This window comes from Nuphar pumila, chromosome 3 (genome assembly GCF_984573655.1).
Source record: "Nuphar pumila chromosome 3, dmNupPumi1.hap1.1, whole genome shotgun sequence".
Lineage (NCBI taxonomy): Eukaryota > Viridiplantae > Streptophyta > Magnoliopsida > Nymphaeales > Nymphaeaceae > Nuphar > Nuphar pumila.
Window position 1 is genome coordinate 55,384,064 of NC_143251.1, and position 27,535 is coordinate 55,411,598.

General features: G+C 39.0%; 1 protein-coding gene across 1 annotated transcript in view; it reads right to left on the minus strand.

The window, feature by feature from the left end:
- Window positions 1-15,520, minus strand: part of LOC149842919 (uncharacterized) — an 87,533-nt gene extending 72,013 nt beyond the window's left edge. Inside the window, exons 1-2 of the mRNA XM_090001644.1 lie at window positions 15,416-15,520; window positions 14,513-14,593 (exon numbers count right to left, since the gene is read on the minus strand). Coding sequence (XP_089857770.1) covers window positions 14,513-14,551 — 39 coding nt within the window. The 5' untranslated portion in view covers window positions 14,552-14,593; window positions 15,416-15,520. The remainder of the gene's footprint in view (window positions 1-14,512; window positions 14,594-15,415) is intronic.
- Between the last annotated feature and the right edge of the window lie 12,015 nt (window positions 15,521-27,535).

The window sequence follows — 27,535 nt, forward strand, 5'->3', positions numbered from 1 at the left end:
ATTTACTTATTTTCTACTTTATTTGTTTGATTGTTTCTTGTTTTCTTAATTCACTTACTATAGTCATAATATATTTAGGTTGATTTAATTATGGTGTTAGTTTTTAATGACGAAGAATAGCAATTGCAGATTGTTAATCTAATTTATTGCATGCATGATGAATTAATGATATGATAATTGCTTTTTATTTCATTAGTATTAGTGTTACTGTTAACTGTTGAAAATTATATATATATATATATATATATATATATACATATACCCTCCCGCACCCCCGCACCCAAGATTTTTTAAAGTGCCGCATCGCCACACCCGCACCTACGTGCCATACCCCATACACCATCTTTCTAGGGCTCCTCAAATTTAGTGTTGCTTACACAACCTAGCATAACAAACTATTTGGTTAGGTCAAGTTGGCAAATATTTGTTTTGATTTTAATGGGCCCAATCGTAATGCATCTTAATCCAACCAAAAATAGAACATCATTGTAAGATCATTTTACTTCCAAGCATATATGTGAACGGGTGCTAAAGGTTATCAACTTGTAAAATATGTCATAATGCATAAATAAGGCTGCCAATTGTAATAATACTTTTGACAACCTTAGCAACTGTACAGAATAAGGGCATAGTGTCGGTCCTCATAGTATCCTGATATTGATACCTTGCTCCTTGCATTCACTTGCTATCGATCACAATATACTTGCCTGATCAATCTTCCGATGGTGAGATGAAGCCTACAAAACACTAATTTGGAAAATTTCTAACATCTTCATTTATGGGTCCCCTTGTGTCAAGCCACATTCCGATCCAACTTGAAGTATCTTCCTGGGTCTAAGATCTTTTAATTGCCCATTGTCAATCTAATAAACCTGCAGTTCAATCCATCACAAAGCCCTCAAACCCAACAAAATGATCACCCTTCCAATAAGGCAAAAAACGAGTTAAGAATCACTGGAAGTGCAAATTGTTCAGGCCCCAAATTCTACTCATCCCAATCGAAGATAGGTATGCTCAAGCTCATTTCTCCCTTATGTATAGGTGAAGCGGGCATTGAATCATCGTGTGAATAAGCATCAAATCTGTCTTTTCTCCATTATATAAACTGTTATTCCTCTCCTCTCAAGCATACCGCTTGTTGGAAGTGATTTGGTTCGTTAGAACCGGTTCCACAACTACTCTAACCAAGTTCGAATCAATCTTTACCCTACACTCACCAGGTCAAAATTAGACCCAGTTTATTTTGTCTAAATCAACCTTATACAGCCAAGACTAGGCCTAATCAGACCTGGATGGAGCTCCGGTTTGAATTTGAATTGAGTCAAGGCCGGACCCAATTTGCTTATGGGTTTAGATTAGGCCTTTAATCTATGTCAAATAGGTGCGGGTGCGGCAATGGGGCACTTTAAAAAAACTTGGGTGCAGGGGTGCGGGAGGGTATATATATAATTTTTAATAGTTAACAGTAACACTAATGAAATAAAAAACAATTATCATATCATTAATTCATCATTTATGCAATAAATCAAATTAACAATCTACAATTCTATTATTCATTATAAAAATTAACATCACAATTAAATCAACCTAAATATATTATGAAAACAATCAAACAAGTAAAGCAGAAAAGAAGTAAATTATATAGTATACTAATAAAAAAAGCAAACAATGCATAATTACATACCAAAAGTATATCATACACAATATATATGATGATGAGGTAATTATCCTAATAATTTTCTGCTTTATTATCAAATTCATCATAAGAAGGAAGAGTAGGCTTCAGATACGTCCACGTTTGTAATGTTGAAATCATGTTATTCTTATAAGTCACACTCTTATGGGTTTACATCCCAAAATTTGGATAATCCTTGCCCGCATTACAAACCCAATTTGAAAATGTTAAATATTTGCATATTTAAATGAAGAAACTAAGAAATAGTCAAATAACTAAGAGAGCAATTAGTACATGTATTCCTCATTGGTTCACGAAAGTAATCGAATATTAGAATGAACATAGACTGAATCCTTTGCACGCTTGTTGGTGAGTTTGTTTCTCTTTATGTTATGAATTTGAGCATATATGCTTAAATTTCTTTCACAACAAAATGAACTAACAGACTGGGATAGCAATCTCAATGCAAGACATTGGAGAAGAGGTTTTATGATCCATATGTTGACCATCATATGATAGGATTTATATTCTCATTTTCTCTCGCTATTAAAATGTGGGATAATATGATTGAAAAAATACAAGTTGTAGCTTTCAAGCATAAGAAAAAAAATCCTACATTGGATGATTCAGAATTTTTTAATCATATTCATTCAATTTTAGTCAGAAGATGGGATAAGAGCAACACTTTTTTGCATTGCAAGACACATTCTCTCAATCTAAAATATTATGCAAAGAAGTAGCAAGAAGGTGGTGTTGGTTGTGGCCCTCCAAGTTTAGACCCAGAGCTATCAAAGCATAGAAATATGTGTATGGCAAGACTTTATCGAGAATCACATATTCTAAATCAAGTCATACAAGAGTTTGAAAATTTTTCATCTTTGAGGTTATAAACTTCGTGAAGCATGGGCTCATCCTTATCAACTTCTCTCAGCATTTCCTAAATAGGTTGCGTAAACTCAATGAAGTATACAACTCTATCCCAAAACTCATCATCAACAATGAATTTCTTAATTTCTTGAGCCTTGACAACATCATCAGTACGATAGAATGTTCAATTCTTATCCGTCACTATGTTAACCAAAGCATTCTTGACTTCCTTAATCCTTTTTATCATCACAATAATGGACGCAAAACGTGTTTCAGCAACCTTCAATAATTTCAGATTAAAATGCCTATTAAATATGGCATTAGCATAATGGTGGTTGACAACAAAATTGTTAATACTTTTGATATTTTTTTTTATTCTTCAATCCATGAATATAGAGCATATGCTGGTGCATTTTCTTTTTCTTTGAGGTTGCAGATGCTCTTAAGGGCTAGATTCAAGTTGTGTGCTATACGAGTCTAAAAAATATGAAGATACTCACTCTCCAAACTCAATGTTGCACTTTTATAAACTGGAGCATTGTCCATGATGATTTGCAGTGCTTTCTGATCACCCACTTCTTTTATTACTTTTATAAACAACCCCTTCAAATACTCAACATTTTTATATTGTCCAAATATATCAACTGCTTTCAAGAATACTCGACCACTAAGCGAAGAAACAATGAAATTAATTAGTAAACACCTTTGAATATCTATTCACCAATCAGAAACAATGGAAACTCCATTTTGTTCACATGAAAAAAATTTAATCTCTAGCAATTTCTCAACATTTTCCCTTTCTTATGCAAGAATTATCGTTCATAATTTTTTTGAGCTTGAAGGTACATAGTCACTCAAGTTACAATTTGCTAGTGAAGTAACTAAATCCTTCCAATAAAGATTTGTAGATACATTAAATGTAAGTGAATTAGAATAAAAATACCTCCATACTTTTCTATCCATCTTCTTCCTTCCATATGTATTGAATGATGCTTGTATCGTTCCTCTTCTCGTACCTCCTACGTCCACCTTTTTTTTTTGCATCTTCTTGGTGGCTTAAAAAATGTATACTAATTGCACAAGAATCACTCGTTGTCTTCCTCTTCTTATATTCATCTTGTATTTTTTTGTATTGTCTTCGCATTGCCTCATCAACTCTTTTGCATCTTAATATATTCAACAAATGAGTTTTAACTCTTGTGTAAGACCCACCAACATAATCTCTCTCTCTCAGAGCTTGTATCGAAATCTCTTATTTTCACCATGCCTATCCACATGTGCCCATAGTGGCCCTCCATCATCACATGATGGGGCTAACAAACTCAAATCAACACTCTCACTACCACTACCAGCAACACTAGCAGCAAAACATATACGTGGGAATGAAGATGATGCAAGTCCTTTGCCTTTATTCATTATTTTCGTCCTTAAAACAAAAAATATATTATATTAAAATAAAATTCATATCAGAAGGGTTGGGTTCGATAGCGCAGAAACCAGCTTTGCAGGGTTGGGTTCGATAGCGCAGAACCCACCCCTGCAGGGCTGGGTTCCACAGCAAGCAGAACCCAGCCTGTTGGGCTGGGTTTGTCGGCGCAGAACCCAGCCCTGCAAGATTGGGTTCCACAATGAGCAAAACCCAGCCTATTGGGACTGGGCTGGGTTTGTTGACGCAGAACCCAACCCTGCAAGGCTGGGTTCGACAACGAGCAAAACCCAGCCTACTGGGCTAGGTTTGTCGACGCAGAACCCAGCCTACTGTGTTGGGTTCGTCGGCAGAGAACGCAGCCTGTTGGGTTGGGTTTGTCGGCGACTCGACACAGAACCCAGCCTGCTAGAATGCGTTTGTCAGCACAGAACCCAGAGAGAAAGATTGAGAGAAATTGAGAGAGAGACATACCTTGCACGTGCAGTCGTCGAAGGAGCGTCGGAGGAGAAGGGGAGGCATCGGAGGGGTAAACTTTTTTGCCCTAATCCCCCGCCCAGCCCCCTTTCATCATTTTTTTCTTCGAGTCCAGATTTGGACGTTTATGACCCTGTGTGCGTTGACCGCACCCAGGGCCGGCTTGACTGCACCGGGTGACACAACCGCACCTGCACCCGAGTCGTGTTGCGTCGACGCGGGTGTGGCACCCTGTTGGCTGAATCCCTATGACATAGCCTTTAATCCTCAAGGCCACATCCATCACCCTACACATGCCATCCAGATAAGACACATAACCCATTTAATTTATAGATCTTACCCACATGCAACAAAATCCATCTCAAAACCTTATCTAACTTCAACCAATATCCACACCAAAAATAAACCCAAGTCCAATCCGATTACACACTTAACCAAACCAGAACCTACCCCCAAAGCAGCCATCCCGCCCCTAAAAAAAACAAAAAAAGAAAAATACAGAAAAAGAAAAGAAAAAATATTATTTATATATATAATAATATATATATAATAATAACTCCGCCTGTGTAGTTATACACTGCCGGTCCCAAGCCCGGATAAAGGAGGAGGGTTGCGGTAGGCCTGTGACAGCCAGCATAAAAACTTTGTCATATCCTATGAAAATGAACCAATATGAGAATTTCGTTGGGGCGTTCCCTACTGAGCGACGCGCTGTACTCTCTAGGCCCGGAGGCAGTGATAAATGTGCAAGGGTTGCTAGGTCGTCGCCCAGAAGCGACGCGTCACACCGGCGCCCGGGTGTGGTGTCAAATAGGCAAGGGTTCCCTCACTTTGTTGGACGGGTGGGGGTAAAGAAGTTAGTCCAAGACCATAAAATTAGGTTAGCCACTTGGAACATAGGGTCTTTAACTGGTAAGTTGGTAGAGTTAGTAGATGTTATGTGTAGGAGAAAGATTGATATTTTATGTCTTCAAGAGACCAAATGGGTAGGTGAGAAAGCTAAAGTGATAGAACCTTGGGGATATAAGATTTGGTATACAGGAATAAATAGGAATAGGAATGGAGTAGGGATTGTTATGAGTCGTCAGTTTATAGATAATGTAGTTGAGGTCCGTAGGAAGGGTGATAGAATTTTACTTATTAAATTAGTATTAGGTACGGATATTATTAATATTATTAGTGTTTATGCACCTCAAGTAGGTTTAGATGATTCCATTAAGCATCAATTTTGGGAAGATTTAGATGGAGTAGTACAAGAGACATCTTATGGAGAAAAGCTTTTCATCGGCGGTGACCTTAATGGACATGTAGGCATTAGTAGGGATGGATTTGAGAATATCCATGGAGGCTATGGTATAGGAGAAAGAAATGAAAGTGGAGAAAGGATTTTAGATTTTTGTTTGTCCTATGATATGATCTTAGCAAACACTTGGTTTAGGAAGAGGGAGTCTCACCTAGTAACATTTAAAAGTGGGGTTAATACGAGTCAAATAGATTTTTTCCTACTTAGAAAGAGAGATAGGGGTTGTTGCATCGATTGTAAGGTTATACCAGGAGAAAGTGTAGCTACACAACATAGAGTCTTAATTTTAGATCTTAGAATTAGACAATGCCGCAAAAGGGATAGACATAGGATAGATCCTAGAATTAAGTGGTGGGCACTGAAAGGAGCTAAACAAGGAATGTTTGTAGAGCAGGTAGTTAAGGAAGTTGATTGGTGTCTCGAGGAGGATTCAGAATCAATGTGGAATAAGATAGCGGGTGGTATGAGAAAAGTAGCTAAGGAGGTATTGGGTGAGTCTAAAGGCGGTGCACCACTAGGTAAGGATACATCATGGTGGAACGAGGATGTCAAATTAGCTATTAAGGTTAAAAGAGAGTGTTATAGAAATCTAAGTAAGAGTCATGATAATGAGAATTTGGAGAAGTATATGATAGCAAAGAAGGAAGCTAAAAAAGTTGTTCGAAACGCGAGGGCTAAGGTATATAAGGAGGTTTATGACAAGTTGGATACCAAAGAAGGCGAGAAGGATATTTATAGGCTTGCAAAGATGAGAGATAGGAAATCGAAGGATTTGGGTATGGTTAGATGTATCAAAGATGAAACGCAAAGGGTTTTAGTCAAAGATGAGGAGATTAAGGAAAGATGGAAAGATTATTTTGATAAGCTATTTAATGATAGTCATGCTCAAGATCTTGGAGACTTCTCCATTCCTTTTCATGAGATAAATCGTGACTTCATGCGCAAGATTCAAAAGAAAGAAATTGCAGAGGCTTTGAAGAAAATGAAATCAAGAAGGGCAGTTGGCCCAGATGGTATACCTATCGAGGCTTGGAAATGCTTGGGAGAGAAAGGTTTAGAATGGTTGACAAATCTTTTTAACTTGATTTGGCGAACAAATAAGATGCCTAATGAGTGGAGGAAGAGTACTTTGGTGCCTTTATATAAGAATAAGGGTGATATACAAGATTGCACAAACTATCGTGGTATAAAACTCATGAGTCATACTATGAAACTTTGGGAGAGGGTGATTGAGTCTAGGTTGAGGAAGGTTGTCATGATATCGGAGAATCAATTTGGTTTTATGCCTGGAAGATCAACTATGGAAGCTATACATCTTCTTAGACAACTTATTGAAAGATATAGAGAGAGGAACAAAGATTTGCATATGGTTTTTATTGATTTAGAGAAGGCATACGATAGAGTACCTAGGGACGTTCTCTGGTGGACAATGATGAAGAAAGGTGTTTCTCTCAAGTACATTAGTATAATTAAAGATATGTATGAAGGAGTAGTAACCAATGTCCGCACTTGTGGAGGGGTGACAACCAATTTTCCGATAACGGTTGGGTTACATCAAGGATCTGCTTTAAGCCCTTTCCTATTTGCGATAGTGATGGATGAGCTTACGAGATCAATCCAAGAAAATGTACCGTGGTGTATGTTGTTTGCTGATGATATTGTTTTGATTGATGAGTCTAGAACTGGGGTTAATGCTAAGTTAGAATTATGGAGACAGACATTGGAAGCTAGAGGTTTTAAGTTGAGTAAGAGTAAGACTGAATATATGGAATGTCGGTTTAGTAAGCAACGAAGTAGTGATGGGAGTGTAGTGAAGCTTGGTGAGCAAGATATACCGGTGAATGATTATTTCAAATATTTGGGATCCATCATTCAAAAGTATGGAGAAATTGATGGAGATGTAAATCATAGGATAAAGGTTGGGTGGATGAAATGGAAAAGTGCTACTGGAGTGCTGTGCGATCGTAGAATGCCATTGCGGTTGAAGGGAAAGTTTTATAGGACGACTATTAGACCCGCTTTACTATATGGTACGGAATGTTGGGCTGCCAAGAGACATCATATTCAAAAAATGAGTGTAGCTGAGATGCGGATGCTTAGATGGATGTGTGGAAATACAATAAAAGATAAGATTCGGAACGAAGAGATACGTAAGAAGGTAGGTGTTGCACCAATTGAAAATAAGATGCGAGAGAATCGTTTACTGTGGTTTGGACATATTCGGCGAAGGCCTAATGATGCTCCAGTTAGAAGGTTGGAGAAATGGGAAAATATATTACTTAAAAGAGGTCGGGGTAGGCCTAGGAAGACTTGGATGGAGATGATAGGAAAGGATATGAATGCTTTGAACCTCACCGAGGACATGGCGTTGGATAGAAATGATTGGAGGAAAAGGATTCATGTGGAAGACCCAAAATGAATTTCTTTTTTGGTTCATATCGCTGACCCCAATTGTTTTGGGATGAAGGCGTAGTTGTTGTTGTTGTTGTATAATAATATTATTATATATATATATATATATGTTTACAAATTTACATTTTAACACTCCCCCTCAAACTTACGGTACAATGAGCGAAAGTTTGTCTAAGAGAAAGTGAAATCGGGGAGCAGCGAGAGGCTTTGTAAAGAAGTCTGCTAACTGATATTCTGAAGTAACATATGGCAGATCAATTGTCCCATGTAGATATTCATCTCTAACGTAGTGACAATCCATTTTGATGTGTTTGGTGCGTTCGTGGAATGTTATGTTACTTCCAATGTAGATCGCACTTTTGTTGTCACAATACATCCGTGAGGCTTTTGTTGCTTCAGCTCCCATGTCAGCAAGCAGTCGTCGAAGCCAAACTACTTCCATGGTCTTGGTTGTCATGGCTCTGTATTCAGCTTCAGTGGATGATAGAGATATCTTCAGCTGCTTTTTGCACCTCCACGAGATTAATGATTCACCTAAAAAGACATAAAAACCAGTGGTTGAGCTTCTGTTATTGGGATCACCTCCCCAATCGGCATCAGTATATGCAAGTAAATCAAGAGAGGAGGAAGAAAACAAAAAAAAGTCCTCGTGAAAGGGAGGACTGGATGTATCTGATAATACACATGACTGCTCCCATATGAACAAAAGTAGGAGCATGTTGAAACTGACTTGCTGTGTGAACAGCATGTGCTATATCTGGTGTGGTAATGGATAAATAGGAAAGTGCTCCGACAAGCTGTCTGTAAGGAGTAGGATCAGTAAGAAGTTCTCCATCATCAATCTTCATTTTAACATTAACAATTTCTGGAGTGTCTACTTTCTTACCATCAGTAATACCAGACCTGGAAACAATGTCAAAAGCAAATTTAGTCTGAGATAATAAATATCCGCTAGGAGAATAAGCAATTTCAATGTCTAAAAATATCTCAATAAGCCTAAATCAGTCATTTCAAAATGAGATTTAAGAAGTGTTTTGATCCTTTTAACTCCTTGTTTATCGCTTCCAGTGATGATCATATCATCCACATAAAGAAGAAGCACAATGTTTCCTGCATCAGAATTCTTAACGAACAAAGCAGTGTCAGTTAATCAGAACTGAAAACCAATATCAATCATAACACGACTAAACCTATCATACCAAGCTTTTGGTGCTTGTTTAAGTCCATAAAAAACTTTTTCTAAGTAAAGGGCTTTACCCTTAGGAATACTTAGACCAGGAGGGGGTTTCATGTATACTTCTTCAACTAGCTTTCCATTTAAGAAAGCATTTTTGACATCCATTTGAAAAATGGACCATTTCTTGATAGAAGCTAAGGCAATTAAGGCTCTGACAGTTGTCATACGAGCCACAGGAGCAAAGGTTTCTTCATAAGCAATGTCATATTTTAGGGTATAACCTTTGGCTACTAATCGGGCTTTATATCTTTCAAGAGTGCCATCACTCTTGGTTTTAATTTTATAAACCCATCGACATCCTATAGTTTTCTTCCCTAGAGGAAGATCTTGAATAGTCCATGTAGAAGCCTTTTTTAGTGCATCTAATTCAGCTTTCATGGCTTCTATCCATTTGACATCATTTTTTGCTTGGAGATATGTAGATGGTTCTTCATATGAGTGAATTAATGCAATGATTGCCCTATATATAAGAGAGAAGGACTCGTATGACACAAACTTTCCTGGAGGCCTCGAGACTCTGGATGACCGTCTAGTTGGAATGTCAGAATATTTTTCAAGTGCACATGGAGGATTAGACCCTTGTCGCCTGGAATATTGGATACTAGTGTCTCTATGAACTTCTTTATTGTCAACATTATGATAAAGATCAATAATTCCTTGATCCTTATCAAAGTTATAATCAAAATCATATTCATCAGATTTTGATGTCAGATCTAATAAAAAAGAGTACTCAGTGTCATCCTTTGGTTTTTCAAAATCAAAGAAGCTCTCTTTTTCAAGAAAGGGAACATTTGTAGACACATATAATCTATTATTTTTGAGGTCAAAACCTTTCTGATTTTCAGCATATCCTAGAAAAGCACAGGGAATCGCACGAGGGAAAAGTTTATCATTTTTGTTGATAAATATGAAACATTTGCACCCAAATATTCTCAGTCTAGAGTAGTCTGGAGAAACGTTCATAAGTTTTTCAATGAGAGTCATATTTTGTAAAGAATATGATGGCATCCTATTAATCAGATAGGTAGCAGTTAAGGCAACTTTTGCCCAAAAGTCTTTCGGGACTTGATTTGCTATTAATAAAGTCCTAGTGGTTTACATAATATGGCGATGTTTACGTTCTGCCAACCCATTTTGTTGAGGTGTATCAGGACAAGATCTTTGATGTGTGATGCCATGTGACCTAAGATAATTTTTAAAATTTGTGGATAAAAACTCTCCCCATGAATCTGTGCAAAAATGGTAATATCATTTTGAAACTTGTTTTTAACCATTTTATGAAATGTTTAAAAGTATGAAAATACTTCAGACTTATGTTTAAGAAAGTAAATCCATGTATGTCAAGAGAAATCATCAACAAAAATAACATAGTAAGCAAATCCTCCTTTAGAAATTACTGGTGCAGGACCCCAAACATCCGAGTGTACTAATTCAAGTGGTCTTAAAGAAAAAAATGTTTTGTTCTAAAATGGTTATCTTTTCATTTTGCCAAGAATACAATCTTTACAGTCAAATGATTCAGAGTTACAAAATTTCCCTAGATTTGGAAAAAGTTGGATTTTGGCTATATATGGATGACCAAGTCTTTTATGCCACAGTTCCAACTCATTTTTCTGAATATTATAGCAAAAAGCATTCTTCGGCATTTCCAAAAAATCCATGTAATAGAGTCTTCCTTCTCTATGGCTTTCCCCAATCAGCTTGCCTGACTGGCGATCCTGTATCCAACAACCGTGAGAAGAAAAAAAAATATTACACCCATAGTCAGAAATTTGAGATACAGATAAAAGATTTAAATTCAATTTGGGAACATATCTAATTTCTGAAATAGAAAATTTCTTTATTTTATAGATTTTTTCAAAATTTCTTATTCCTTCTATTTCAAGAGAAGTCTCATCGGCTGTAAAAACCTTTGGCACACTTGTTTTATTTTTAACACATTCGGATAGAATTTGATTATTTGGAGTCATATGAAAAGATGCACTAGAGTCAAGGAGCCAATAAATTTTACCTGGATCGGAAAAAGATGAGGTTGTTGCGCCGATTGAAGCTTCAGATGAAGAAGAGGCACTTTTGATGAAAGGCTGAAGAATCTCCATTAGCTGGGCCATGGAAATTGGTGCATCTTGATCTTTGGGCTTCGATCCAGCAATTGCAGCTCTTTTCTCTCTCAGCTCCTTAAGTTTGGGACATTGTGGCCTGTAGTATCCCAGTTCATGACAATGATGACAAATAACTTTCTTCTTGTCATAGTCACCATTTTGACGATTGAAGTGAGGAGGTCTATAAGATCGAACATGATTCCCTGGTCTAGACACAACTAGAACAGAATCATCTTTTGTTTTAGAAGAACCTTTCCGAAGACGATTTTCTTACATTGTTAATTCTTCAATAGTTTCAACAATAGAAGGAATTTTTTCCCGGTGAAGGAGGGTCGATTTAGTGGCTTCAAATTCCGCCCTCAAACCAGTTATAAACTGGTAAAAATGTTCGGCATCGAGTTGTTTCTGACGAAGCTCGATGTCTTCGGCACAATGCCACTTAGGTTCTAAGAGGGAAAGTTTTTCCCAAAGTTCGGACAAACCATTGTAATATTCACGAATAGTTTTGTCTCCTTGGGTCATCATTCGAACCTTTTCTTGGAGATTGCACACGTGTGCAATATCTTTAAGGGAATACATATTCTTAAGGTATTCCCATGCCTTATCGGAATAATCAAACTTGGCAAGACTTGAGCATTTTTTAATGTCAACGCTATTAATAAGCCATGACATTATCTTCGCATGAGATATTCTCCACTCTTTCCATTTTTTCTCGTAAGAGGCTAGAGTCTTGATTTTCTCTTCTTCCGATAGAGGAACCTCTTTATCTCCCTCCTTTTTAGTAAGTGATAGCTTAGGTTCCGAATCAGAACCATCCACAATCCCCCATAAGCCTTTTCCCCATATATGGTGCTTCATGATTGAAGCCCATGTTACATAGTTTGTATCGCTCAATTTCATAAGCATGATGGTGACTTTATCATTGTCATCCATCGATTACAAGGAGAGAAAAAGAATAGGGATAAAAGAGAAGTGAGAAAAAGAAAGAGATACAATACAACAAGACGTGGAATCTTTCCCAATGAAGTGATAAAACACTTCTTCTTCAAGTGACGAACACTTTTGAAAGCGGGCACGAAAACCGAGGCAGCAAGATGTAGAATATTTCCCAACGAAGTAATAAAACACTTCTTCAAGTGACGAACACTTTTGCAAGCGGGCATGGAAACCGAGGCAGCAAGATGTAGAATCTTTCCCAACAAAGTGATAAAACACTTCTTCCAGTGATGAACACTTTTGCAAGTGGTCACGGAAACCGAGGCAGCTTTTCTTCAAGGACTAATACTTCCGCGGCTTTGATACCATGAAATGAGATGATGATCTTCCAAACACGAACTGAGATTCCAAATGATGTCTTAACAAGACATTTAAGCATAACCTTAAGAAGGGTATAAAGGGAACAAAAGGAAAAAAATATTCTTTTATTGAACAAAGAGAATGCAATGGCTTAAGAAGCATTTTTTAAATGTAATACAAGAGGGGCTGAACCCCTATATATACACAGTATGAGAGAGGGAGAGTATGAAAGACTCAATAGAGTCGTTGGACTCATTCCAACGGCTCTAAATAGAGCTGTTGGACTGGAGTCCAACAACTCTATTGCTAGTCAAGTCTTAACTAAGACTTGACTAGTTATGTCATTCTAGTTCAAATTGAACTAGATGACAAAAAAACAGAAAAAGAAAAATACAGAAAAAGAAAAGAAAAATATTATTTATATATATAATAATATTATTATATATATATATATATATGTTTACAAATTTACATTTTAACAGACCCTACCCAAAATGTCACAAAACCATCTATGGTATAAAACCAATTCTATAATCCACCTATTTGCGCAAATCCAAGACCTAAACCTATTAGGGTCTACACATTGGACAAAGAGTTGCTCCAAGAGATCCATATTTATATAAGCTTCAAGAAGATGTAGGAGCACGAGCGAGCACACGATTTGAGATATAGGACCTGATCCACAAATGGATCTAATTCACACTGGAACCAGGACTAAGAGTACCATTATTGAATGAAATTTGAGTTCCAGAGTTTTGGTGACACTTGGATCCAGGCAAGTTCTTCACATGAAAGTATGCAACAGAGCATTTTTTTTATTGGTATCTGATTCACGAGCTTTGCAAGGTTATATCGGTGTCTACGCAATTGCACCAAATCCATCTACCTTTCACCAAAAGAATTGTCCATTCTATTGATATTCCTCATGAGTTTCCCATAACTTATGCATATAGTTATCCTACCTTTTATAGCTGTGACAGAATGTGCCTTATTGAAACTGTGCATTTCAATTGTTTGCCATACTTTGTTGATTGATTGGTTTTTCTTTAATTCTATCTCCTTTCGCTTTCCTGTGTATCTGAATCTTAATTGATTAAATAAGGCTGGCTTTACACCTAAAAGAAACAGAAGAAGTTTGGCATGATTCAAGCATCACAAGCCAGTATAACTAGAACTTGGGAGTGGTTCTACAAATGTAAAATCACAATGTGCAACTTACACTAATCAGTCTAAGGTAATTATTTGATTTCAGAAGCATTTGCACATTGTTCTGTTTCATCCAAGCACAGTAACTAGTTAATTGCTTCAAGTACAGAAGAGATCTATGTAATAAATAATGTTAGCATCACCCCAAAGCTAAACTAGGAATTTATTGGACTTTCCAAATAAAGAGATTTAGAGATTATAGAAGCCAATGGGAAAAGATGAGACAGATTTGAGTGCCTAAGCTGGTGCAAAATCATGTTGGGTTGACGTTGGATACAGTCAACCGGAGATTGACATTAGCCAAATTTCATCCAAAAACCCTGCTTTAGTTAAAAGCATTAAATTTGAAAAGAAATTGTCATAGTTTAAAAAACAAAAGAAATTGTCATGAACCAAAATCATTTTTTCAATTTTGTCCATAAAATTGAATTCCATATGGAGCACAAGAAGGAAAAGAAGAAATTCATTCTGCACTATTTCAAGAAAGAAATTGAAAAGAACAAATACATGCCTTTAGATTTCCACTGAAAGGGCGAGAGACAGTTGTCATTTCTCTATCCCCAATCTGATTTAAGAAAACTTATCTGCTCCCCTGCGCACAAGAGTGCATAGCTTAGAAGTGTAAGAACGGCAGTGTTCAATCAACCTAGAAGCTTATTAGCAATAAAATTGCACTTCCTTTGAGCCATAAATATACAAAAGCATCAAATCTTTCATGTGCACCAGAAAGCATACAAAGTGCATAAAAAGACTGACATCGCAGTTTTCTAGCCAGAACTAGTGCCACAATGGAGACAACAGTCATGCACCTTAACATGGAATACAGATTATCCATCACAACCTTAAAATTAGACTACCTGAACGTGGAATACGTTCCATTCCACATATTGCCATCCTAAAACAATGACGAAGGCATGACTACTATCCAAAATGACCATACCAATAACGATTCAGATATAGAACACTACATAGGGTAATCACAACGAAATTGTTTCAAGCATAAAATATCACAGAGTAATAATATAAACATCGATTCGTTGACACTGTCTTAATTGAAACAAGGATGGAAGTAACCAAGTAAGGTGCCAAACAAGAATATGAGACGCAAACTAACAAACAGTTTGTGGGCGACAAATAACACATCAGGAATCTTGGTCCTCATGCATTTCGAAAGCCACTTTGCTCGCTTCAGTTCATCATCGAAGATGAAATGGAGATTTTGGGCATGTCTCAAAATCCGCATTCACACACCAGTAAGGCAACTACAGAGCACCCCAAGAACCACCTTATCTACACAGAAACACAGCAACTTAACGAAACTTCCTACACCCATCAAACACAAAACTCTTTGACAACTTCTCTCGCGTTACGGAAACGATTCCAACCCTCCCATAGAGAGAGAGAGAGATTCTACCTTGTGCAAGAAGTCGTTTGAGTGCTGACGAGGAGGAGGCTACCGTCGGAAGAAGGGAAGAGAGAGAGAGAGAGAGCACCTTCTCTTGAATGTGAGTGTACCGATAGGTTTAAACAAAGCTCGTCATAAAAAATAAGTTTAACCAAAGTACATCGACGTCACCGGCCTATTTCCTTAAGGGTCAGTGCGCGCGACGGTCCGTTCTCACCACCTTAAGCTTGTAATCGAGAAATTACAATCACAACCAGAGTGAACAAAAGAAAGCTCAATGCATTTACTTTGCCTGCAGGCGATTACAGTTCAAGTATACGGGTTGCTCTTTCGGAGTATTAATTCACCTGAACTGGACTGCTTACATCAAACTCAACAAAAGCAAAACAGACTCTAAGTGTAACTGTACAATGTAAGTCGCTAGGGAAGATGCTCCTCCCTTCAAATCATGCATCGTCCTCGGCGCTATCTGTTTTGTGGTAAGCCCTGACTTCAGCCGGGTAGCGGCTATTCATTCAAAATGCAGGCTTTTACGTTGGTTTCGTTGTTTCCTTCCACTGCACCAAGTATTTCTTCGTTTCACTAAAGTAGTTGACCTTATGGCGAAGGATCTAACTGAGATGTTTTTTGGCCCGTTGTGTTGCCAGGGTCCTCTGCATGATAGGAGCGCATTGTGGCACACTGCGTTCTGGGTCTCCATCATCTGGATGGAACTGCTTGAGGTTGTACACGTGGAACACCGGGTGCACCTTGAAGTCTGGAGGCAACTCCAACTTGTATGCCAGCTTGTCCACCTTCTTTGTGATGGTGAAGGGTTTTTCATACTTTCTGAGCAGTCCGTAGTATCTCCCACGGAAGATGCTTGTGCGACCAGGATATAGCTTCACCAACATTTAGAACTTTGCCGGTCGACGATGCTTGTCCGCCCACTTCTTCATTCTCTTTGTCGCCTTGTGTAAGAATGCATTCGCCAACTCATTCTGCTTGTGTTAGTCGCGAACAAACTTATAGGCGAAAGATGGCCTTCCCTTTTCTTGTGTGGCAAGAGTGTGTGGGGTCAGTGGTTGCTGCCCCGTGGCTATCTCAAACGGGTTGTAGCCTAAAAACTCATTTTTCTACAAATTATAACAAAATTGTGTCATGTCATGGAGCTTCACCCAATTTTTTTGATTGGCACTAACAAAGTGCCTAAGGTACTGCTCAAGTAGCTCATTGATGCGCTATGTCTGCCAATTTGGCTGCAGATGGAAGCTTGTTGAAAACAGCAAATCAAAGCCAAGCAACCGAAATACTTTACGCCAAAATTTGCTGGTGAAGCGAGCATCATGATCGCTCATAATGCTCTTTGGTATGCCCAAGTGCTTCACCACATGCTTTACAAACAACTCTGCAGGGCACTCTTTCGAAGCTGGGATAAAGGTGGCATACTTTGAAAAATGATCAACCACAACTAGGATGGAACTGAGGTCCTCTACATTGGCAGACTAACAATAAAGTCCATGGAGATGTTATCCCAAGGACGTTCTGGAATTGGTAGAGGCTCAAGAAGACCCGCAGCTTTCTGGTTTGTCCCCTTATCTTGTTGACAGATGAGGCATGTTCGCACATATCCCTCCACGTCGTCCCTCATCCGCGGCCAATAGTAACCGCGCTCAAGGAGTGCTAAGGTTCGTTTCTGACCAAGATGGTCGGCTCATAGTGTATCATGGCACTCCTTAAGCAATTCTCGACGGAGGCTTCCCCACCACGGCACGAAAATGTGTCCCCCTTTTGTCACAAGGAGGTCATCCTATAGCCAAAATTGCCGAGTCTTCCCTACTTGCACCAGAGAAACAAGATGTTGTGTTGTCGGATCCTGCTGCATACCTTCGTAAATGCGGCTCAACAATGCGTCCTCCAAATGTACTTCAGAAGGCTCCGCACACGCAACTGTCAATTCAGCCTTGCGGCTTAAGGCATCTGCCACAACATTGGTCTTTCCAACCTTGTACTTTAATGCAAGGTTGAATTCAGTCAAAAACATCTGCCGCCGAGCTTATTTAGGTGTCAGCTTCTTTTGTGTCTGGAAATAGCTCATGGCCACATTGTCCGTCTTGACGACGAACTCGGCACCCAGAAGATAGTGCCTTCAAGTCCTGAGGCAATACACGATGGTTGTCATCTCACGTTCATGCATCGTGTAACGCCTCTCTGCATCCTTTAGCTTACGACTCTCATATGCAATCGGATGACCATCTTGCATAATAACTCCGCCAATGGCAAAGTCTGAGGCATCTGTGTGGACTTTTAAGGGTCTCAAATGATCAGGCATTTTCAACATTGTCTCCCTCACTAAGGCTTTCTTCAAGTCGTCGAAAGCATCTTGGCATGCTTCTGTCGAGAGCCATACCTGATTCTTCTTTAGCAAATCGGTGAGAGGCACAACAATGAGGGAATAGCCTTCGGTGAAACACCGATAGTAGTTTGTCAAACCAAGAAATGATCGCAATTCTAGCACTTTACAAGGCGGAACCCATTCCTAAATGGCTCTTATCTTTTGCCCATCCATACGCAGCACACCACGCCCCACAATATGGTCAAGGAAGATGATTTCCTCCTGCTCGAAGGGACACTTCTCTCGCTTAACATAGAAGTCATTCTCCTCCAGCATCTGAAACACTGTTTGCAAGTGCCTGACATGTTCTTTTATGTGGCTATTGTAGATCACAATGTTATCCAAGTAGACTACCATGAACTTGTCTAAGTACGGGTAGAAAATTTGATTCAACAGGGTCGTGAATGTAGCTGAAGCATTCGTCAACCCGAATGACATTACTAAGAACTCGTAAGCACCATAGCAATTGACACAAGTGGTCTTCGACTCATCGCCATCTGCAATCCTCACCTGCCAATAACCCGATCTCAAGTCTAGCTTTGAAAAGACTCGAGCAGTGCCCAACTGATCAAATAAGTCTGCTATTAAGGGCAATGGGTACTTGTTCTTTATTGTGCCCTTGTTCAAAGCACGGTAATCCACACATAACCGTTTGGAGTCATCATGTTTCATCTAAAAAATGATTGGGGTGCCAAATAGGGCTTTCGATGGACGAACAATGCCTGCGTCCAACATCTCATCTAGTTGCCTACGCAGCTCCTTTAGCTCAGTTGGCCCCATACGGTATGGAACGATTGCGGGAGGCTTCACTCCTGGGGTCAAATCAATCTTGTGGTCGACCTCACGTCTTGGCGGAAGATGCTTTAGCAATTTTGGAGACATCACCCCCCGAAACTCCTCCAATAGTGGGGCTCGGGTCGGCGACACTGTTGCTTCTACCTTTCTTTCTTCTGGGTGCACTGCAACTAAGAATGTTTGCTCCCCATGCTTGACACCCTTCTTCAGCTGCGTTGTTGATAGCACTAAAGACTTGCTTTTCTGCGTAAGGCACTGTACTGTGTGAGACAGGTTTGGCCCATGATCGTCAATGTGTTAAACTTTGGCAGCATCAGAACATTCTGGCTTCACGGAAACTTCATACCCAAAATCACATTGAAATTGTTCAGGGGCACCATAGAAAAGTTGGCTTTACCGACCCAACTCTCCACTTGAATAGCCACACCTCTTGCTTTACCAAGGATGGGCTTGGCCACAGAGTTTACCATTTTGATGGTCATCTGCTTTGGTCCAAGCTTCAAGCCCAACCGCTCTACATCTTCTCGCGAGACAAAGTTGTGTGTGGCCCCGGAGTCTATCATTGCTGAAGTAAACTTTTCATTCATAATGACTTCCAAGTACATAAGTTCTTTACTGACCTGCATGTTTTTAGCCGCGCAACTTCTAGCTGCGTTAATCAATCGCATGGCCCTCATCCTTGGTTGCATCGTCTCAGTGTCACTGCATTCAGTATTGTTGCATTCTTCCTATGCAGCATTGGCTTGCTTATCGTCCTTCATGAGACGTTTTGGGCACTGCCTGACAATATGTATATCGCCACAGAACCAGCATGTCACAACCGCACCCTTGTTGTTGTTGTTATGCTTTATGAAGTTCTATTTTTTTTTTTTGGATTGATGGAGTGTTGATGCCTCACCTTTATCATCGCGTCGCTCGTCCTTCTTGCATCCGTGGTCAGACTTCTTCTCGACTTTGGTTGATGGAGTGAAAGGCTTGCACTGAGTGTCAACTAAGCGCTCAGCCACCACATATGCATCTTAAAAAATACGAGGATTGCTCCTTTCCACTTCAGATTGTGCCCATGGCTGAAGTCCCACAATGAATCAGTTGAGCTTGTCGTCTTCTGGCATGTTAGGTATCTCCAGCATAAGCTTCTAGAACGTTCTGGCATAGTCTTGCAATGAACTAGAGTGTTTGAGCTCACGAACCATCCGGTACGCCTGCCTCTGCATGTTTCTTGGCATGAAATAATTGCACAACTTTATTTTAAGGTCGTCAAAGGTGTCTATCACGCATTGACCCCTCTCCATGTCGCTACGCTTCTGCATCCACCAAGCAATAGCATCTCCATCAAGTAAGGTTGTTGCAGTTTTAATCCTCAGATCCTCAATGGTCACATTATGGATATCCAAGTAGTCTTCTACTTGGAACAAGAAGTTCTCAATGGCCTTGCTATCATGAGAACCATTTAATTTCACGAGTCTTGGCACATTAATCTTTGATGGCCTTTCACCATTTCCACCATTTAGGGTCACCGTCTGTTGCAACGTATGGTTCTTCAACTGAAGCTCCAATACTTTAGTCTGCAAGTCGGCCATTGTAGTCGTCAACGAAGTGACGTGCCCCATTAGTAAGTTTACCTGCTCTTGCAGACTCGCCACCACATCATTCAATCCATTGAATGATTCACATGCACGTGAAATCGCTTCCTCATGTGAAGTCACATCTTCCACCAACTTGTTAACAATTGCAGCCAACTCTTCTTGGCCCCGAGGTGAACCCATCTCGTCAGCTTCGGTAACTACCTTGCCTTTGGTGTTGTGCAAGTTTTGATAAGGCACCACGATGTCTTGCTTATAAATCGCAGCCTGTCGACATATTTGTTGACACCGTCTCTGGAGTCCTTTCCCCAGCACGCGAACAAGCTCTGGTATCACTTGTCACAGACCTATTTCCTTCAATGGGCCAGCACGACGCGACAGTCCCTCCTTACCGCCGCAAGCCTACTTATCAGCTCGCTTGCCGGTGGCGGAAGCTTGTAATCAGAGTGCAAGAGAGCAAGAAAGAATATAGGGAAAGAAATTGCAATCACAAGAAGCAATCATAATGAGGGTGGACAAAAGAAAGTTCAACGCATTTACTTCATTCACAATTTTGCTCGCAGGCGATTACAGTTCAAGTATACGGGCTACCTCTTCAGGGTATTGATTCACCTGAACCGGGCAACTTACATCAGACTCAACAAAAGCAAAACAAACTCTAAGCACAACTGTATAATGTAAGTCACAAGGGAACAATGGATCTCTATCACAAAAATACATGTATGAGTGCGATCCCACATGCATCTAGAGTTCGAGATGTAAATTCTAATATTTGCTTTAAAAAAACATGTAAATTCTAATATATAGTTTTTAAATATGACATCGATTTTTTATTTTAATAAAAAAGTTTTCTTTGCTACTTTAATATATAAAATTTATTTTCATTGAAGCATTAGTAAAAACCATGAAAAATTATTAAGAATATAAAATTGATATTCATATGTGTGTGTTCTTGTCAACGTGCCATAGCATGTTTCCTCGTGTCACAGAAATAAAAAGGACATGGCTGAAATAGCATGTCCCTATGATATAGGCTTGAATTGTAAAATTGAGTGGAATTGGAATCCCATTGCATCAATATTCTATAATAAAAGACATAAAAGTAAAGAATATTTCAATCCCATAAACCCAAATTCAAATGATAGCCGAAGAGGGGAAAGGTTCCATCTGAACGACACTTGCACATGGGTTAGTCGATCCTAAGAGACAGGGAAGCCCGTTGGATAGCGTGGATCACGCGAACCTCGAAAGGAAATCAGGTTAAAATTCTCAAACCAGGATGTGGCAGTTGACGACAACGTTTGGGAGTTTGGACACGTTGTCGCGAGCCTTAGGAAGAGTTATCTTTTTTGTTTAACGGTCTGTCCACCCTAGAAACAGCTTAATCGGAGGCAGGGTCCAGTGGCTGGAAGAGCATCGCACATTGTGTGGTGTCCGATAAGCCTTCGATGACCCTTGAAAATTTGGAGGACTAAGTGCCGCCCATGCCCAATCGTACTCATAACTGCATCAGATCTCCAAGGTGAACAACCTCTGTCCAATGGAACAATGTAGGCAAGGGCAGTCGACAAAACAAATTTATAACTTCGAGAAAAGGATTGGCTCTGAGAGCTGGGCACAGGGGTCCTTGTCCAGAACCTGTCAGTTGTCGATGGATTGCTCGAGTTGCTCTTGCGGCAAGAGCGACCTACTGCATGCCGACCGGGGGACAAACAAGGAACAACCCCTCAACGGGCCTTCCCCGAGCATCAAACAACCAACTTAGAATTGATACAAACAAGGGAAATATGACTATTTAATTAAAACAAAGCATTGCAATTGTCACGAGCCTATTTTTTCAACTGGTCAGTGTGGTGCGATGGTCCTTCTTTACCGCTGCAAGCTTTTTCGATAACTCGCTTCCCGTTGCAGAAGCTTTGAGTATAGAGAGTGCAAGAGAGCAAAAGAGAAGAGAAGGAGAGAAATTGTAATCACTTGAAGGTAATCACAACGAGGGTGAACAAAGAAAGCTCAACGCATTTGCATTCATTCACTATTTTGCTTGCAGGCTCATTACAGTTCAGATCTACAAGTTAACCCTTCAGGGTATTGATTAACCTGAACCAAAGTGCAAGGGTGACCTGGAGAAAGTTATAAGTGACTCAACACTTACATCATGACTCAACCAAAGCAAAACGGATTCCAGACACAATTGTACAAAGTAGGTCTCAAGGGAACATGCTCCCCCCCTCAAATGATGCACCGCCCTCAGCGCCATCTGTTTCATGGTAATCCCTGACTTCATCTTGATAACAACTCTTCATCGGGTATGCTGCCCCCCACGTCGGTTCCACTGTCTCCTCCCACTGCACAAAATACTTCTTCATTTCGCCCAAGTAGTTGACATTTTGATGAAGGATCTTGCTGAGATGTTTCTCGGCCCATTGTGCTACTGGGGTCCTCTACAGAATAGGAGCACGTTGTGGCACTCTATGTTCCAGATCCTCCTCGTCCGCATAGAATGGTTTTAGGTTGCAGACATGAAACATCAGGTGCACCTTGAAGTCCGAGAGCAGGTCCAGCTTGTATGCTAGTTTGCCCACTCTTTTGGTGATGGTGAATGGTCCCTCATACTTCCTGATCAGTCCGCGGTGCCATCCACGGAAGATGCTTGTGCAATCAGGATAAAGCTTCACCAACACTTGGTCCCCAACTCGAAACTCAGCAGGTCGATGATGCTTGTCCTTCTACTGCTTCATTCTCTTAGCCGCCTTATGCAAAAACACCTTTTCCAGCTAAGTCTGCTCGTACTAGTCTTGAACAAACTAATAGGCAAAGGATGTCATTCCCTTCTCCTATGCGGCTAGAGTATGCAGAGTCAGCACATGTCGTATATCTAAGGATAGCACCCCACCATAGAGTCAACTCATTAAGTCACGACACTTATAATGTTCCTCCCAAGGTATAAGCATGACATTCTCAGGACATCTTGAAACTCTAGAACCCTACACTCATTTCTTAAAGTCATACATCAACATTTAACAACATTTTACATGCATTAATGTCATGATTATCTTCACACATGATACATTCATAATTTAAATTATGTCATAAATCAATAAACATGTAGCGTGTATCATCATATTTAAGCATCATACTGAACATCAAGGTTATGTATTCCTAAGCATGCTAAACAATTGTTCTATTCAAAATAAGATAAAACTATCATTCTTATAACACATGGAATCATATTAAAAGATGCTCAAACTAACCAGTATATGTTTTATTTAACTAAGGAGGAATTTGCAGATACTCACTTACTTGGAACGCTTAAATTCTAAATATAAGGAATAACCATAGTCTTCATGCAAGTTCTAATCCAAAATAGACAAAAATCCCGTATCATCATTTAAAGTCTCATCTTTGTAAAAACTATGAAAACACCCCTATGCTTTAATGCCAAACTCTGACTTTGTTTTCTTAGAATTTGTCATTTTACAAGCCCGAGTCGGTCTGTCCAGACCGAGTCGGTCTGTCCAGACCAAGTCGGTCTGTCATATATATTATTAAAATCTTTTTTGCCTGACTCAGTCTGGACTACTGCCAGACCGAGTTGGTAGGTACTCTGACTTGGTCTGGACATGCCTAGACTGAGTCAACCTTTTATTGTTGGCTCGAATCAGTCTGCTTGACCACTCAGGGTCAAGACAGAGAGTTAGACTCTATGCCTCCTCCTCTTCTCTATTGTGGTTTTGCCTCCAGCAACCTCACGGTTGTCAGCGGCTGCTGCAGAGCACCTATCCCCTATCATCCACCATGAACGAGACAATACCGCTGGCAATCGTCGATTACTGGTGGTTGTTTACTCGATGTTCTCTTTTTTTTTTTTTTAGAATAGTAGGTCACCAGCAACTGAGGGCAGAGGAGATGAACCCCTTTGCTCCTCCCCACTGAAAGTGGCAGGCAGCAAGGTTCGACCCTTGTCCATGTTTTTTTTTTGTTGCCGATAACCTGCTTGTTGTTGGTTGTGAGGATAGAGGGAACCCCCCTCTATGCCTCACCATTTTGGGAGGTAGGGACAGGGTCGCCTCCCTGTCCCTACACCTCTGCAGTCGCCGGCAACCACACAGTTGCCGACTTTCCCTTTTTTTTTCTTAAGAGAATGAGGGAAAGAAAGAAGGTGACTTACCTGGTTTGCTAGTGATGGGGTGATCTTCATCATCCCCTGTATCCTCTCCTCCTCTTCTATCTCCCTCTCAATCGCTCTCTCTCTGCGTGTATCCCCTCTCTCTTCTCCTTTTGCCAAAATTGTCAAGGGGGAAGAGAGGGGATCCATGGCTTTTATAGCCATGGGTGAGGGGTGTTACCCCTTATCCCCCTCTTACCTCCATTAAGGGGTGTTTTCCTCTCTCTCCCCACTTACCATACGTGGGAGAGAGAGAGGAGTAATTGTCCATCCTCTCTTTGTAACCGACTCCTAAGTGGGGTTACGTTCACCTAGGAGACATTACAATTTCACCCCCTTTAAAAGAAGATTCGTCATGAATCTTACCTGAAAATAACAGAGAAAACTGTGTGTGAATATCTGCCTCACTCTCTCACGTAGCTTTATTCTTGCTGTGATGCTCCCATTTTATCAGGTCCATCAGAATAACCTTTTTTCTCAGTTTATGCATTTTAAATTCTAAAATCATGATTGGTTCTTCACTAATACTTAAGTCTTCTTGGATATCCAACACTGATTCGACTGTGTCTAGTATGTGAGAAGGATCTATCACGTACTTCCTTAACATGGATATATGAAACACATTGTGCATCATAGACAACGGTGGGGGTAATGCCAACCGATGGGCTGTAGAACCTATCTTTTTCAAAATTTTAAAGGGTTCAATATATCTTGGACTTAATTTTTCTTTCTTTTTAAACCTCATTACCCCTTTAAAAGGTGATATCTTTAAAAAAATGTGGTCACTTTGCTCGATCTCCAACTCATGTCGCCTCTTATTTGCATAACTTTTCTAACGACTCTAAGTTGTTAGCAGTTTTTCACAAATGAATTTGATCTGCTCTTCTATCTGTCAAACCAATTCAGGCCCTAAGGTCTTCCTCTCACCTACCTGGCCCTAGTACAAAGGCATTCTACAACGTCTCCAATATAAAGCTTCATAGGGAGATACTCTAATACACAAGCTCGCAACATATCCTCTAGCATTTGGATGGTCCTTTCTGACTGTCCATCTATCGAAGGATGAAAAGTTGTGCGCATCTTCAATTAAGTCCCCATAGCTTCTTGAAAGTTTTGCCAAAATTTGGAGGTAAATTTCGAATCTCTACCATATACAATAAAGTCTGGCACTCCGTGCAGTCTCACTTCAAAATTTTACTTTTGCAAGTCAAACTAACATTTGAAAAAGTTTCTGAAAATAACTCACCTCCATTTTAAAATGTAAAAAAAAATTGTAGAATGAGACTCGCCTGTCGGTATGAGGTTCAACCATTCCTGGCACCATAACCAGAGGTAATTAAACCATGGATCAATCATGTGTTTTGCTTTACTCAACTTGTCTAAATTGATATTCTATTCCTAAATGCACAAAGAATCAGGCATGTGCTATGACTTAGAAAATTTTTAATTGAAAACGTTATGTATGCTTCAAAATATTAGAAAATACTTAGAAAAGGACACTTTAAAAATCATGAATCACATTGAGAAAGTACTTTGAAAATCAATTTCTGAAGAAAAGGAGATCTTTTTGAGGAAATCAAATTTTGGAGAAAGACTTAGAGATTTTTTTGAGAAAATCAATTTTTCTTTGTTTTGAACTCTTGATTTGATCAAAAGGATGGGTGTGTGGCTCTGTGAAACCTTTTCATGATGTAATCTAACCTAGATGAATGAATGAATGTAATTTGAGAAAATATTTTCTGAAGAATTTGAGGAAAATTAGTGATAAAAGGATTTTTGTGCATTATAGAACTTAGATGAAATAAATTCTTTACATATCCCTGACTATGACCACAAATACGTATTGAATATAGTTCATTTAGTTTTAAAAGGAGAAATACTTTAAAAAAGTTTTGAAATATGCAATGATTTCTGAAAATGCCTAAGAGTGTAGGTTGTTTGTGGCTTAAAAGAAAGATGATAAATCTGGATATTATTCGTATTCTGACTATGACCACAAATACGAAACCCAACGAGTTTATCAACTTTTTAGAAGCTAGTGCATGTGCCATTTGTGTAGACCATTGTGAGTTTGAATATGCATGAATCATCATCCATCACACATTGACATTTATATAAAGAAAGTAAACTATATGCAATGCAACCCTATTTTAAGCAGAAAATTAAATTCTTATTCCAAATTTTTATAATTTATATCAATAATTGAATTGAAATAAAGAAAAAGAAATAAAGAAAATTACAATATTGAATGTCCCTACAAAATTAGCAAACTTGTTAGTGGAAATATGTCAGCTTTTTAGGATTTATTCAGCAATATTTGGAAATTGCTAGATTTATCCGGATATAAGCCTTTTCTTATGCTATTCTGAAATAAAATAATATAAAAGATGATATATGATTTAATAAAAGGTTAAATTGAACTTGGTTTGAAGATTAAAATTTCAAAATTATGGTAAAATGACTAAAATACTCCTAAAAGCAAGACTATGGCCTTGAAATCAGGGTTTTCAGAAAAGATTTTTGTAAAAGACTTGATTCGGGGATAAAATGAATTCAAAAGGATGCCAAATCGGGTGTGGAGCACCCTGATATGATTATAAACATGATCAAACATTAAAAACATGAAAATCAAATATAAAAATAATGAAATATGCAAGAAATCATGCATTTTGTCTATATTTTAGTTGAATCAGGACTGCGCGAGTACCTTGTCTTTATGTTTTAGCTAAATAACACCTCAAATGACTTCAAAATTAACAAAAATTGACATAATCTCTAAAAAATAGAATTTTTGAGATTATTTTAATATGAAAATTGAATAAAAATGAGAAAAATAAGTGATTTTACCTGCAGTCACGAACCTATCATAGTGTCAGACCCAAATCGGGTATCAAACCACCATAGTGTTATCATCGCAAAATTTTACTTTTGCAAGTCAAACTGACCTTTTAAAAAGTTTTTGAAAATAACTCACATTTGTTTTAAAATGTAGGATAATTTTGAAGAATGGGACTTGCCTGTCGGTATGAGGTTCAACCGTTCCTGACACCTTTACCAGGGGTAATTGAACCAAGGATCAATCAAATGCTTTATTTTGCTCAACTTACCTAAATTAATGTTTTATCTCCTAAATGCACAAAGAATCAGGCATGTGCTATGACTTAGAGAAAATTCTGATTGAAAACATGATGCATGCTTCAGAGATTTAAAAT